General features: G+C 43.3%; 1 protein-coding gene across 2 annotated transcripts in view; it reads left to right on the top strand.

Annotated features, from left to right (window-relative positions):
• MYH9 (myosin heavy chain 9) overlaps positions 1-14,159 on the top strand; it is a 70,799-nt gene extending 56,640 nt beyond the window's left edge. For both annotated transcript variants that reach the window (XM_080342953.1, XM_080342952.1), the window contains 18 exons: positions 121-244; positions 1,072-1,243; positions 1,829-2,041; positions 2,405-2,549; positions 3,082-3,288; positions 4,269-4,373; positions 5,607-5,759; positions 6,191-6,439; positions 6,903-7,115; positions 7,828-8,040; positions 8,400-8,561; positions 9,222-9,350; positions 9,694-9,782; positions 9,986-10,109; positions 11,260-11,468; positions 11,893-12,001; positions 12,319-12,491; positions 12,662-14,159. In XM_080342953.1, coding sequence (XP_080199079.1) covers positions 121-244; positions 1,072-1,243; positions 1,829-2,041; positions 2,405-2,549; positions 3,082-3,288; positions 4,269-4,373; positions 5,607-5,759; positions 6,191-6,439; positions 6,903-7,115; positions 7,828-8,040; positions 8,400-8,561; positions 9,222-9,350; positions 9,694-9,782; positions 9,986-10,109; positions 11,260-11,468; positions 11,893-12,001; positions 12,319-12,491; positions 12,662-12,779 — 2,907 coding nt within the window. In that variant the 3' untranslated portion in view covers positions 12,780-14,159. The remainder of the gene's footprint in view (positions 1-120; positions 245-1,071; positions 1,244-1,828; positions 2,042-2,404; positions 2,550-3,081; positions 3,289-4,268; positions 4,374-5,606; positions 5,760-6,190; positions 6,440-6,902; positions 7,116-7,827; positions 8,041-8,399; positions 8,562-9,221; positions 9,351-9,693; positions 9,783-9,985; positions 10,110-11,259; positions 11,469-11,892; positions 12,002-12,318; positions 12,492-12,661) is intronic.
• The last annotated feature ends 271 nt before the right edge of the window (positions 14,160-14,430 follow it).

Below are 14,430 nucleotides of genomic sequence, written 5' to 3'. Positions count from 1 at the left end.
CAAGTTTCCTTGTAGCAGGAGTAGGCACTCGTGATATTGACATCTCTAAGCACAGTCAGCTCTGGAAAAATCTCCTGTAATTCCAGCAGCTGCTTTGACACTGCCTTTTCAATTCTGCAGGAAAAAAAACTGTTGGAAGACAGAATGTCTGAATTTACAACAAACCTGACAGAGGAAGAAGAGAAATCTAAGAGTTTAGCCAAACTCAAGAATAAGCATGAGGCCATGATCACAGACCTTGAAGGTAGTTTTGGGTTTTGTTCTTTGATTTTTTTGTTTGGTTTGTGTTTGTTTTTAAAGACAGATCCTGCAAAGGACTTGCCTGTTTAGGTGGTTTCTTGTTAAAATGTGTTGAACTTCAGTTTCATTTCTAGAGCTGTAGTCCTCTCCAGTTTCTGAGGGGTTAAAAATTAGTCTATAGTGTGTATGCTATTGATCGGTTTGCTAGAGCTGTTCAGTGGCTGGCTGAAGGTTATGTGCCTCATCAGCTGAGCCCTTGATCTAAATAAAAATCCTCTCCACAGCAGCAGACCAATGGAGAAGAGAGGCTGGTTCTCTTTCTTCTCCAGCTGTGGAAGTGTCTCCACTTTTCTACTTCCAGCAGCATCACTCTGTCAGGGTTAGTGTGGTTTCTGATATACTGTTTGCACAAGTTCTTCAGAGTTCAAGGCACTTCATCTGGAGACTGCCCAGGCTGACATGGCAGGAGTGAGCCTGTTTAGTTTCAGTAAAGGGAGAGCAGACCTTGTGTTCAGTGTCACGTAATGGGTGCTTATGCTTGGGTGGTGGGGGTGTTGGAGGAGACTTGCATTGTTTATTACAGTGAAAGGGTGGAAGGAGGTTTGGCTCTAAGATGAGGGAAAGGGAAATTGCCCAGATATGCTTTGAGTGTAAACTATGGGGGTAGCTGCATGAATAGGTCCTGACAGAATAATGTATTCCAGCTATAGTTTGGACAACTGTATTATTAGGAAAGAAGCTATTGCTGAAATAGCTTTATTTTTTCTGCTCGTACAATGTTCTTTGAGTACATGTCGTCTGTATAACTTAACGTGTCCCCATCTCCATCAGAGCGTCTCCGACGTGAAGAAAAACAGAGGCAAGAATTGGAAAAGACTCGTCGAAAGCTTGAAGGAGACTCCAGTGATCTGCATGACCAGATTGCTGAGCTGCAGGCTCAAATTGCAGAACTCAAAATGCAGCTGGCCAAGAAGGAAGAGGAGCTGCAGGCAGCCTTAGCTAGGTGAGAACCTGACCTGTGGGTTCAGGGACTGCCCGTCTGGGAAGTATTTCTTGTCTTGTGTCACTTTGGAACAGGGACTAAACAGCATCTGTGGCTGTTGTGTTTCTGTGTATGTGAACTGTTAAGATCCACATCCTCAGCATCAGAGTTCTTTGGGTGCTGCTCACTGCCACGTTCTCTGTACAGAGCTGGACTATGAATGTGATGTGCACTGCACATGTGTCACTGGAGCAGTAAGATTTCAGAGCAGGTTAAAAAATAGTGGCAACACACTGTCTCTTTGGTACTTGCTATATTCCTCTACTCAGTAAAGTGTCTGATTTCCAGTGTAAAATGGTGCTTTCTCTTCTGCTTTCTTCTGTTGTCAGTCTCTTTCTGTCCCCTTCTTTAAGGTAAGTAATCGTGCTCTCTCAATATTGGGAGATAGAACTTAGAGTTTGTAGGATACATGGTTCAAAGTTTGAATGTAATATTGTAGAGCTGACCAATACCAGCTTTTTTCTTGATTATTCTTGGTAGGACAGGTGGTTTTCATTTACATCTGGTTCAAATCTGGCTCTGACCAGAACCTTATGTTGAACACAGGGTGGAAGAAGAGGCAGCTCAAAAGAACATGGCCCTGAAAAAGATCAGAGAACTTGAATCCCAGATCACTGAGCTGCAGGAAGACCTGGAGTCAGAGAGAGCATTCAGGAATAAAGCCGAAAAACAGAAGCGGGACCTGGGAGAAGAGCTGGAAGCGTTGAAAACAGAGCTAGAAGACACGCTAGATTCTACAGCTGCTCAGCAAGAGCTCAGGTAACTTCAACATGTAGCTGTGTTGTCTTATTTGGTGTTGCTTTTGACTTTTAAAATAAATGCTACTGCATCTAGTTTCTTGCCAAAGCAAGTCTTCGCTTTTATCAGGGTAGGCTGGTTAGTGTTAGTGAGACCCCTGGAACATTCATACTTCCAGGCTATCACTACCTAAGCTGAAAGTAATGCTGCCAAGCTTGAACTTAAGAAGGATGCAATGCTAAGTTCTAACTTTGAAATGTATCTTTATAGCTTGTAGGGCTAAACAGACCTTGGCATTTTTCTGCATTAGAGATGCTACTGGTGGATATACATGTCTGTTTAATTCTCTCTCTGGCATCTAAATGGAATTTCTGATTTTTGCAGGTCAAAGAGAGAACAAGAAGTAACTGTTTTGAAGAAGGCGCTTGAAGATGAGGCAAAGACTCATGAGGCTCAAATCCAAGAGATGAGGCAGAAACATTCACAAGCTATTGAAGAACTGGCAGAGCAGTTAGAACAAACCAAACGGGTATGTGGAACAGCAAACACAGGGTCAAAGCAGTCAGCCTCCCTGAAATGATAGCTGCTCTGTGACCATGTCTTAAAGCTGCAGAAGAACATGAAGTGTTCATGATAGTAGGCTTCCAGTACATGTGCTCTTCTTCTCTTGATAGCTCTATGATTCTATGATAATTTTTCACTACATAAATGAAGTTGTTTTACATATTTTCATTCATTCTTTTTTTAATCTCATCGGGCATGTTATACTGCATAGCCAAGACATTCTTTTCACTGCTAGCACTTGTTGACTTGTACAACGTTTAATTTGGAAATCTGATGGTGGAAGACTATCTGCTATATTGTTATCTTCTCTTATTATTTGTCTCCTGCTTATCAGTGACAGGCTGTTCGATTTTTTTTTTCCTGAGTAAGCCATCTACAACTTAGCTGCTAAACATGCAACATTAGCTTGCTTGTTAGATAAAGAAGATGTACTCAGTGGAAGGATCCTGCCATATCTAAAAGGGTTTTGCTTTTTTATTTTTCTCTCTCCTCTTTAGGTGAAAGCAAATCTTGAAAAGGCAAAACAAGCTCTGGAAAGTGAGAGGGCTGAACTGTCCAATGAGGTGAAGGTTCTTCTGCAGGGCAAAGGCGATGCTGAGCACAAGCGGAAAAAAGTAGATGCTCAGCTCCAAGAATTGCAGGTGAAATTTACAGAAGGAGAAAGAGTCAAGACTGAACTGGCTGAGAGGGTTAACAAATTGCAGGTGAGTGGCACGGTTTTCCTATAGCTTCTAATTCAGCCCAGGGATAGAAAGAAAAGGTTGTAGGGTGGTACCTCCCCACATAGCTAGTTCAAAATTCTTGTTCCTCCAGAGGATAAAGTTCCTACAAAAAGCAAATCCATCTATTACTTCCCAAGGACTGTGCAAACTCCTCAACTCATTGCTAGGACAGGACATTTGGGTTGAAGTTCCTCATCATGAGCAGCAGACCTGAGAAGGTGAAGTCACCCGTTGCCTTTTGAGTGTTGCAGGCCTTAAAATATCAGCATGTCCACTCGCTTCCCTTCAGCATGTAGCTGTTTGTACAGTACAGTTCTGTAAATGTTGAACTGCCTGTGAACCTAGAGTGGCATGAACACTTACGATTGTGTAACTAATTTGGAAGACAGCCTCTTGAAGCTTTTAATGTGGTTGATGGTGATGAGGGGGTGGCTCAAGAGCGATTTTGAAATTTAGGGTTTCCTTCTCCTTTCTTCAAGGGAACAACAAATCCCTTTGATTCACACCAAGCATTGTCTTCTGCCTTCTTTATGGAGGATTGTCATTAAAACTTGAGCATTGCCAGTGCGTGCACTCTCTTTGGGGCTGTGAAAATCTAATTCTGAGACTAGTTACAGCCCTGAAACAAATGGTATAAAATAGAAGAGAGTTAGTTTAATAGAAGCTTTTAAAACTCTTGCTACATTGTCCAAAATCTCATATAGGCCTTAAAAAAAAAACAAGAGCAACCAAAACCAGAAGGCTATTGCAACAGGGGTGATCCCAAGTAAAAATCTGTTTTCACCTTCTCACATGTCATCCCTGGAACTTTGAAAATGATGCATTAATTCCTCTGAGAACACACATGCCTTACTGTTGAGAGGTGCCTCAGTTTTCATTTTTGGGTCTCATAGGTGCTCACCTGTTCCTGGCTTTGTTTTTACTGATGCATTTAATAACCGATACTCTGGTCTCTCTTTCAGGTTGAGTTGGACAATGTCACAAGTCTTTTGAACCAGTCTGACAGCAAATCAATCAAATTGGCAAAGGACTTCTCTGCTCTGGAATCACAGCTTCAGGATACACAGGTGAGAGCTTTGGAAGCCAAGGCATCTGTGTTTGGTGCAGCCAGTGTCCGTTACAAATTCTTGAAGTCAGAAATCCCTCCAGACACCATTAAATACTGGATATACAACACTTCAAAGGATTTAGCCTGGCTTTTTTTGCTAAGGGGCTATATTGCATGGTATGGAGAGCATTTCTACAGAAGCAAACTGTTCATCTTCCTTCCACTTATCCATATGTGGAACATATATAACTTTCCCTGTCTTAGATTTAGAAGTCCTCTATCATCTTTCTGCTTGAGAGATCTTTAAGGCTAGAACTGCACTGGAATGCTACGTTCTTGTTTGAGATCTTCATAGTCAGGGTTTGGCAGGGGTTTGTCTGTGTGTATGTGATTTCCAGTAAATTTGTAAAGTTAAACAGAAAATTATATTTCCCAGTAGATGCTGGAAGTGATAGATTCAAAAAATCTGTCATTTTTTCAGGAAAAAGTCGTGGTTAGTCTTATACTTTGGGATGAAACAACCATTTACAGTTAATAGAATATGACAGTCTTTGTAAAGCATGCAGTACCAAGCAGAAGGTTGGAATGGAAAGGAATGGCGCACCAAACCTTTTAGACTAAGTAACCTTGAACAGTCATTGATGTTCTGTCTACTTATTACACTTTTTAAAAAACAGACTCAAAGATAGTGCACAAAACAAAAAATGATGCACTAGTTTGAAGACTGGTTCTATTAGTCTCTACAGATACTTCCGCTCAAGCACTGGCAGCATGTCAATAAATGCTGTTGGTGCCCTAAGTTGGTAAATGACAGTGTCTTAAAATTCTGCCAAGACCAGTGTTGGTTTTAACCATGCTGGATCACTGTAGCCTGTTGTCTGCTGCTTTGATACTTGAATATGAGAAAGTCATGTAGCAGAGTATAGGCATATTATTATTGTGAAAGGTTTTAATGCTTTGTGTGCTACTTGGAGGACTCCAGAAAAGTCTGGGGATGGCCTCTGTGGTGAAGTAGGATACTTTAATCATTAGAGCATATGAAAGAATAGGACCCTTCTGAATATTTTGTTTCTATACTGACATGCTGGTAGACAATTATTTAAATTCTGTCTTAGGTTGTCTTATCTGTGAAATAATTTGCATACTTCAACTGAACTTCAAAAGTACTCATTCTGGAGAGAGCGGGTGAGGATTTGTGAGCCTTTAAAGCCAAGGAGCAGTGCTGAATTCCACTGGGGTGTTTGCTTTTTAGGAGCTGCTGCAGGAGGAGACTCGCCTAAAACTGAGCCTCAGCACTAAGCTGAAGCAAATGGAGGATGAGAAGAACAGTTTCAAAGAGCAACTGGAAGAAGAGGAGGAGGCAAAGAGAAACCTGGAGAAACAGATCTCTGTTCTTCAGCAACAGGTACAGAGTCTGCATCGTGTAAACCAGTGCCTTTTGGGGACTGGTCTGGATGATCTTTCGAGGTCCCTTCGGTCCCTAACATTCTGTGATTCTGTGTGATTCTTTTGAGAGGAAGCCTAAGTGCAGGTCTGTCTTGAAGGAAGTAAAATCTAAATGCAAAATTGACTTCTAGTAACAGAACCTTTTCTGGGAGAGGGTGGTCCTGCTGATTCAGGTGAGAGAGGAAAATAAGAGGTCTCAGATAATCATACAGATTGCTTGTAGACTTCTGTCCACGAATTCCTTTGGGAATTCTGTCATATAGTTTCATTTGAGGGGGCAGTAGTGCCTTCAGAACTGAGCAGACTTACTTTCTCAACTTCTGGTGCCAGTAAACTACACATGACATTATCTGTGGCGTGGCTTCATGTGTGATCTTTTGTGTTCTTCAGGCATTAGATGCAAAGAAGAAAATGGATGATGGTCTGGGCTGCCTTGAGGTAGCAGAGGAAGCCAGGAAGAAGCTGCAGAAGGACTTGGAGGTCCTGAGCCAACGTTATGAAGAGAAAACAGGTGCATATGACAAGCTGGAAAAAACAAAGACCCGCCTGCAGCAAGAGCTGGATGACCTCGCTGTGGATCTGGATCATCAGCGGCAGATCGTTTCCAACCTGGAGAAGAAGCAGAAGAAGTTTGATCAGGTAGGACTTCAATCATTGGGCATTCAGTAGGTGCATCTTATTGACAGGTCTGCTTTAAGAATGCCTAGGCAATGCTACTTGGAGAATGCATATTTATTTCTGACCTAAGGCATAGCATATAGAGTGGAGAAATAAGTTTTCATAGAAGTAAATTAATTCTGTTCCGTGCATAGGAAGTTTAGTGATGCCTCTTCTCTCAAAGGATAACTTTTATATCAAGATCAAATTCAAAGCATTTTTTGCAGGTCGTCTTTGAGAGAAGGTTGGAGACCTAGGGAATCAGTTGAGATCAGCCCAGTTATTAAAAGTGGGATGGCATGCTTCATTCTTTGAAGCTGCGTTTTCTTGGTTCCTTCTATCCATGGCAGAACACTACTGAGAAGGCACTAATGAAAAGATGCATGTTTACCTTGTAAGAAAATGGACAGGAATTTCTCAGAGTACTGATGCTGTGCTCTTGCAGCTATTGGCAGAGGAGAAGAACATCTCTGCCAAGTATGCAGAAGAAAGGGACCGTGCTGAGGCAGAAGCCCGTGAGAAGGAGACTAAGGCCCTCTCCCTGGCCAGAGCCCTGGAAGAAGCCATAGAGCAGAAAGCTGAGCTGGAACGAATCAATAAGCAGTTCCGTGCAGAAATGGAAGACCTGATGAGTTCAAAGGATGATGTTGGGAAAAGCGTAAGTATGAAGTTAAAATATTTGGGCAGGAAATGTCACACAGGTGATACTGTCTGTTTAATAATGCAAAAAAGCTTATGCTATTGTTAACACAGAGGAATGTAGCAGAGAATACAGGACACATTGTGAGTTTGTGAATTTTATGTTTGTATTAAATTAGTAAGTGGGAAAGATGGGTTGGAAGAGCCTGGAAATAACCCAAATGAGGTAATAGAAAACAGAAAATTAAATGGTATCGTTGTGGCAGAGATGAACATATGATGTGAGCCTGGTATGTAAAATACAGGGATTAGTCAGGAAACAGAAGACAGTAACCCTAATATTTAAAGACAAAAAAAAAATGTTATGATAATCAGGAAACAAAATTAAAAATTCAGAGGCTAAATAGTATTTTCTTGAATTCTGTCAGAACCAGAGATGTGCAGCTCTTTTAAGACTGCAGTAGGTCAGGACTGGGCTAACGATGCTTTTCTCTTTCTCCCCACCACCACACATACATGATCAGAAATAGTCAGTAATCATGATACATGCTGGCAGCTTGCAGGTATGCGAGTAGCTGGCTTTGAGAGGTATCTCTGCCCTAATACAAAGGACAGATGCAGTGTTCTTGTATCTCATCCTAAGAGAAAAAAAGTCTAAGAACAAGCCACTCACATAAGTGAAATTGTCTGTACTCTTTGAGGAAACCTCACATGTGGGTACTGTGCTGTAGGTCCATGAGCTGGAGAAGGCTAAGCGAGCCCTGGAGCAGCAGGTGGAAGAGATGAAGACACAGCTGGAAGAGCTGGAGGATGAACTGCAGGCCACAGAGGATGCCAAACTGCGGCTAGAAGTGAACCAACAGGCCATGAAGGCACAGTTTGACCGGGACCTCCAGGGACGCGATGAACAGAATGAAGAGAAGAAGAAACAGCTGATTAGACAAGTAAGAATTGCTCTGTAAATCCTGAAAGTATTCTGTACCTGTACACAAAGGCACTTATGTCCAAAGATGGTTAGACAGACACTGCCAATGCAGATTCTTGTTAATGGTAACTCTCCAGACCGTGCTGCAAAGCTGTAAGAGACTTTCGCCCTTGTGTGCGTGATTGTTCAAACAGCCTTTGTCTAATGAAGGAACCCGTGTGGCTTTATTACTGAGGAATGTCAGCCTCATCTCCCTGCCAGAAAGCATGAAAACAAGTCACATGCTTGCACTTATGTACTGTTTGAAACAGGGATGCGAAAAGCAGCTGTTGGGTAGTCAAGGAGCTGAAGCGCTGATGCTGGTATTTCTCCATACAGGTACGGGAGATGGAGGTGGAATTGGAAGACGAACGAAAACAGCGCTCCATTGCTGTGGCTGCCAGGAAGAAGCTAGAGATGGACCTGAAGGATTTGGAAAGCCATATAGACAGTGCTAACAAGGGTCGTGAAGAAGCCATCAAGCAGCTCCGCAAACTGCAGGTGAGAAGCTTCAGCTGTTTTAGCTGTCAGTGTAGAGCATTTACCCAGGGAAATAGGATACAAGATTTCGCCTTATGAGAACTATGCATCAGTGTCACAGGAGCAGCAGAACCTTGTAGTAATTTACCGTGAAAGATTTATTGTCATCGCAAATATTCTTCTAACCCTGATCTGCCTGTTTAATTCCCTGGGAGACAAGCTGTAGGAAATGTCTACCGTAGCACTTGCCTCATGTCAGTGTTTTTGGAAAGGATTATGGAACTGCAAAGCTAGAAGGACTTAAATATAATTTAGGCCTCCTTCTGCCCTAAGACAGTCATTTGTCTGATCTGTTCTTAGGAAAAACTCCAAAATACTCCCTAGACTGTCCATTCCATTCCTTTACTAGAAAGCTTCTCATACCCTTTCTTCCCAGCTCCCCGTATCTGACAATTTTTTTTCCTGCAATTGAAGCAGTCCTGTTTGCTTCCATTACCACTTCTCTTTACCTGTGAAATGGGAAAAGGATGGTTCCTTTTGTTTTTACAGCAACCTTTTTGGTAACTGAAGATTAATGAATCCCTCTTTCCGTTTTCTTTCCATGTTTCCTGTAAGACAAACAAATCCGATTTGTTAATGTGAATGTTCTGAAATTCATCCTTTTTTGTTCTCCTTTTTCAGGCACAAATGAAGGATTACATGCGGGAACTGGAGGACACACGTACTTCCAGAGAAGAAATCTTGGCACAGGCCAAAGAAAACGAGAAGAAGTTGAAGAGCATGGAGGCAGAGATGATCCAGTTGCAGGAGGTAATGGAATATGCGTGCAAGTCAAGGCTTTGTTCATTTTCTTGGGCCAAGAACTAAATGTGGCGCCTAAGCTTGAGTGACTATTTCCTTTCTTTTGTACTTTTTGCTCTGCTCAAATATGAAGTCCACTTCAAAATGCAGAATTTAGCCCTTCCTTGACAGCTGTGATAGGACTGTGCAAAACAAAGGAAGCTGTAGGGTGGATGGGGAACAGACTGTGTCTTATAATTAAGTCTGGATCTAGCTGGAGACCATACCACCTGTTACCAGTAACTACTTTTTCCTATGCTGCATTAATTGGTAGCTTCCCATTGGGTCACTGACAGTCTCGTTTTCATTCCAGGAACTTGCAGCTGCTGAGCGTGCCAAGCGCCAGGCCCAGCAAGAAAGGGATGAGCTGGCTGATGAGATTGCCAACAACAGTGGTAAAGGGTGAGTAATGTTCTCTGTTTAAGGGTGGAGGAGCTGGTTTGAGGAAAATACTTTGCAGGCTGTTATTTTTATGTAGACTGCAGCACGCACTGTATCCCCTCTGCTCTTGAAAGACTGAACTTATTTTGTAAAATTGGAAGAGGTGAATTTTCCTCAAGGCACTAATGCCACTAATGCTGCTTTAATGATTCTGTGTTCTATAGAGCACTGGCCATGGAGGAAAAGAGGCGCCTGGAAGCCCGGATAGCTCAGCTGGAGGAGGAGTTAGAAGAAGAACAGGGCAACACAGAGATAATCAATGACCGGCTCAAGAAGGCAAATCTTCAGGTACCTGTTGAGGCTGCATGTGCCAGTAGGGGTTCTCTAGTCCAAGTAAACTGTCAAACTGCACTCTCTGAGTAGCGCCAGCTGCTGCTTTGTGTACAGCACAGGCCCACAGAAATCTGTAGGTGTGAAAAAGGTGAAACACGTGAATATCACAGCACAGAAAATAGTGGCAGTCAGAGCTGATGTTAACTCATTGGTTTTGATCATTTAAGTCATTGAGTAGCTGGAACAATCTCGCAAGTTTATTTAAAACAAACAAATAAACAAAAACCCCAAAACCACAAAAAAAAAACCAAACAACCAAAACAAAAACAAAAGCGGAAGCCCCTCCCAGGCCCCTTTTTTTTTTTTTCTGTATTAAAGGGATTATGAAAAAGATGATCTCTAGTGTGCTGCTCCAACTTGGCATGCTGAACAGTGCCACAAAGTGTTTGGAAAATGACTTTTCTGCCAGTTCTGTGCTTCTTCAAATGGGCTAACCATATGGAATTTGTTAGGCTGCTATAGAAACCATGATCTTAATCTGCTTATTCTCCAATATGTTTTATCTGCCCAACTTCAAGAGTCAAGCGCCTTGTTTTCTTAGCACTCCAAAGCCAAGGAGCGAGGCTGATGGTTTTCCAAATGGCTCGTTCACTCTGGTGGATGAGAACATAGTTCTCTGCTCGGTTGACTGTCAGCCAGAACCCTGGCTGCAAAGTGGACTGAGTTCTTGCCCTTTCATCTTTGAAAGTCAGTATTTTTAAGCTACTTCTTTGTAGTGGAAGTAGACAGACAGCAAATAAATTATAAATTACTAAAGCACACGTATTGGATCCACTTGCCTTGGGATTTTTGTAATTCACTAAGACTGATAATTACTGTGTTAAGTGCCAAACCACAGCCTTCACTCCAGAGAGCATTGTACGTGATTGGCAAATTTAGCCCTAAGCGGAGGTTGATAAACCGGTTATTCAAGGAATTACTTTAAAAATCTGGGTAAACTAAGATATTTTGAGAAGTGCCCTGCCTACAGACAGCATCATAGTTATTCCAGGTATTCAGCTCACCCCGAGGGTCCTTTTTCTTTGCGTGTCAGCATGTGTCTGAGAAATAAATCAGCCTTTCAGGAGGGAGCGCTCGATATGCTGAGTACTTCTTCTCTCTGCAGATTGATCAGATGAATGCTGACCTGAATGCTGAGCGTAGCAATGCACAGAAGAATGAGAACGCTCGCCAGCAGATGGAGCGCCAAAACAAGGAGCTTAAGCTTAAACTGCAGGAGATGGAGAGTGCAGTGAAGTCCAAATACAAGGCTACCATCACGGCCTTGGAAGCGAAGATAGCCCAGCTAGAAGAGCAGCTGGACATGGAGACAAAGTATGTGCTAGTAGAAACTCTGTCCGTTTTAGAAGCCTCTGCTCACTCTGGGATTTTAAGCTCTTTTGAACAAATTCAGATTTGTCTGAGTGAGGGCTTCTTCCTAGGTATGCTGGGTAGGATGGAAGTAAGATCTTGGCAAGATCTTGTTTTTCACTGTAGAGATTCCTAGCTTCCTCTGGATTTAATCACTCCTAAAACTCTGGCTGTGATACACTTGCTGCCCTTCTGTAGCTTCAAGAAGGGTCATATCTGTGTGACATGGGTGCCTTGTGGTAATTTCTGGGAAGAATTGTTTACTGTCCCCTCCTTTTCTAAGTTAGGAGGACTTGGGCAAGTTAGAAACAAGGAAGATAGCAAAAGTCAGGTCATCTTGTTGGAGGCAACAGGAGATAAGTTCTTGTCTATCGTTATTTCTGTCTAGGGAGCGCCAGGCTGCCAGCAAGCAGGTGCGCCGTGCCGAGAAGAAGCTGAAGGATATCTTGCTGCAGGTGGATGATGAGAGGCGTAATGCTGAGCAATTCAAAGATCAGGTGCGTATTTGCAGCGTTGGTGAGTCTTCTGGTGGGAGGACTTCCCTTCATTATCTGCATGAAAGAGGGTTCTAGCATTAACCTTCCTATGGATTTCTCTTCTTTCCTCTGACTGTGATAATGACAAGGTGACTCATGAAAATGTAATGCTTTTAAGGAAAAGCTTGGAGCTGTCAAGTCCTAGGCAGCTCCCTTCAGAAAAGGAAGAGGGAGCTTTGGAAACTTCTTTTTGCTGCTCTAACTACTGTGCTGTAACTCTAGGGAAACATTTATCTCTCTTGGTTTTGTTTGTTTTTTTCCCCCCATATACATGCCAGGCGGACAAGGCAAACATGCGCTTGAAGCAGCTGAAACGCCAGCTTGAGGAAGCAGAAGAAGAGGCCCAACGAGCCAATGCATCCCGTAGGAAGCTCCAGCGGGAGCTGGAGGATGCCACTGAAACAGCTGATGCCATGAACAGAGAAGTCAGCTCCCTGAAGAGCAAACTCAGGTAAGGTGGAGCATTTGGTGCAATATGTTGGCAGCTGGTCCAGCGGAGTCTTGCTTTACTTGCTTGCAGCAAACAGCGGGGCCAGGTTCTTTACCTCTTTCTGGAGCCTGCCCCGGCTGGTGAGTTCAGTGAAACCTTGTGTCGCTGACATCCAGTCTCTCCTTCCCCAGGCGCGGGGACCTGCCATTTGTTGTGACACGTCGAATTGTCAGGAAGGGCACAGGAGAGTGCTCCGACGAGGAAGTGGACGGCAAGGCAGATGCTGGTGATGCCAAAGCTACTGAATAAGTCCTCCCATTTGACCCAGGTTATACATGGAGTGACCCATCCACCCTCCCCTTTTCCATTGGACTGTCAGCAAACCTTCTCCTCCCAAATTGGCTGGGGATCTGCAGAGCAAGCCCAGCTTTGTGTATCTGGAGCCGTTGGGCATCTGTGTTCCTCATTTCCTCCTCTTTCCAGTTTCCTAATCCTCTTTGTATTTAATGCCAAAGAGTCGGGGCTCTGAAATCTGACCAGCAGTTTGGCCACTACAAAGGCCTGTAGAACTGTCCGTGCCATGTCTGCTGGTGAATCCTTACACAGTTTGGAGGGAGCGGGGTTAGGGAAAGATTATTTTTGCTGTAAATCTCCTTTTGTCTTCAGATTCTAGCTGCAGGGAAGCTCCTTCCTGTATTCTTTCCCCTCCCCCTTTGTTTGCTTTCGGCAATCATGTTCAGTGACCTCAGACTTCTGCCTCTTTTAATCTGCCCACCCACATGGTTTGGGAGCAGTTTCAGGAAAAACGGTGTGCTTTGGCCGTGGCAATTTGCCCTTTCTTCTTTCACATGTTTCCAGGGAGGGGTAAGGAGGGAAGCTCCTCTCGGGACCAGTTACCTGGAGGACTTGCCAAAGTTGTCTTTTTTCTTTTTTGTTTTTCTTTTTTCCTTTCATTTTTACTGTCTGGACAGATCTCTGAAGTGCAATGATGTCCTGTTAGTGTGTCTGCCTCTGAGCGGTTTCATCTAAGGTAGTGTGGACCAGTAGTTAATGACAGGCCAGGGTGGCAGAACAGTGTCCTTGTGCTTGTCTGAGATTCTCTGGGGGACCAAATATATTTAATGGTAATAGACAGAATCTAGGGGAATTTAACAGGGTAGTGGGCAGAGGGCAGGGATGAGGGGAGGGAGATCCCTCTTTTATGGACTTGTCCAAGCCTCTTGCACCTGCCCTGTAACCGGGGGTTGGGATTAGTTATTGTGCACCATTGACTAAGAGTATATTAAAAACCCTTTAATCTGCACAGATATATGTAAGGCCTTTGTATCTCTCGTAATAAGTAATTAAGAAAAAAATAAAGGTCCTTATCACTGCCTTTCTATTGGGACCATGGTTATATAAAGATAGTCTTTACTTTTCTACACTGTACACTGGTTGCTGGATTTACCTGTATTCTTAACCATATTGTATATGCTGCATTTAGACCTACTTATGAGCGAAGTAAAAAATAATTAAATATGAAGCGCCATACTGTATGCCTGAAGCGCTCTAAATGCAGGAGCCTCGTGTCCCAATTGCTGTCACAGAAAAAATTAAAAGTTTTTTTTTATATAATGAAAGTGCCTTAGCATGTGCCTCAGCTGTGTGTCACCACTACAGTCAGTAATGGTTTACCGGTGCTCCACTGATGTTACCAATAAAGATTATCCATGTGCTGCAGTCCGTGTGCCTGTGTTGCCATTCCCTTCTTCCCCAGGTGCGGTGAGGACCCTCCGTGTTGCCTCCAAAGGCTGCGGTGTCAGAGCATCAGCCTGTCCTGTCAGCAGTGCTGAGGGACTCTCTGTAGCTGAAAGCAGGTATTACTGGGGCAGCTGGCAGTGGCCGACACTGGGGATTTCAGAGGAAGATGATGCCCCTTGTTTGTGCTTTCAGAGAGTCACCTATTCAAAATGTGAGGCTC

This window comes from Nesoenas mayeri, assembly GCF_963082525.1.
Source record: "Nesoenas mayeri genome assembly, chromosome: 1".
In the NCBI taxonomy this organism is placed as follows: domain Eukaryota; kingdom Metazoa; phylum Chordata; class Aves; order Columbiformes; family Columbidae; genus Nesoenas; species Nesoenas mayeri.
Note: the sequence above shows the minus strand (reverse complement) of the source record. Positions and strands in the feature narration are given on the sequence as shown.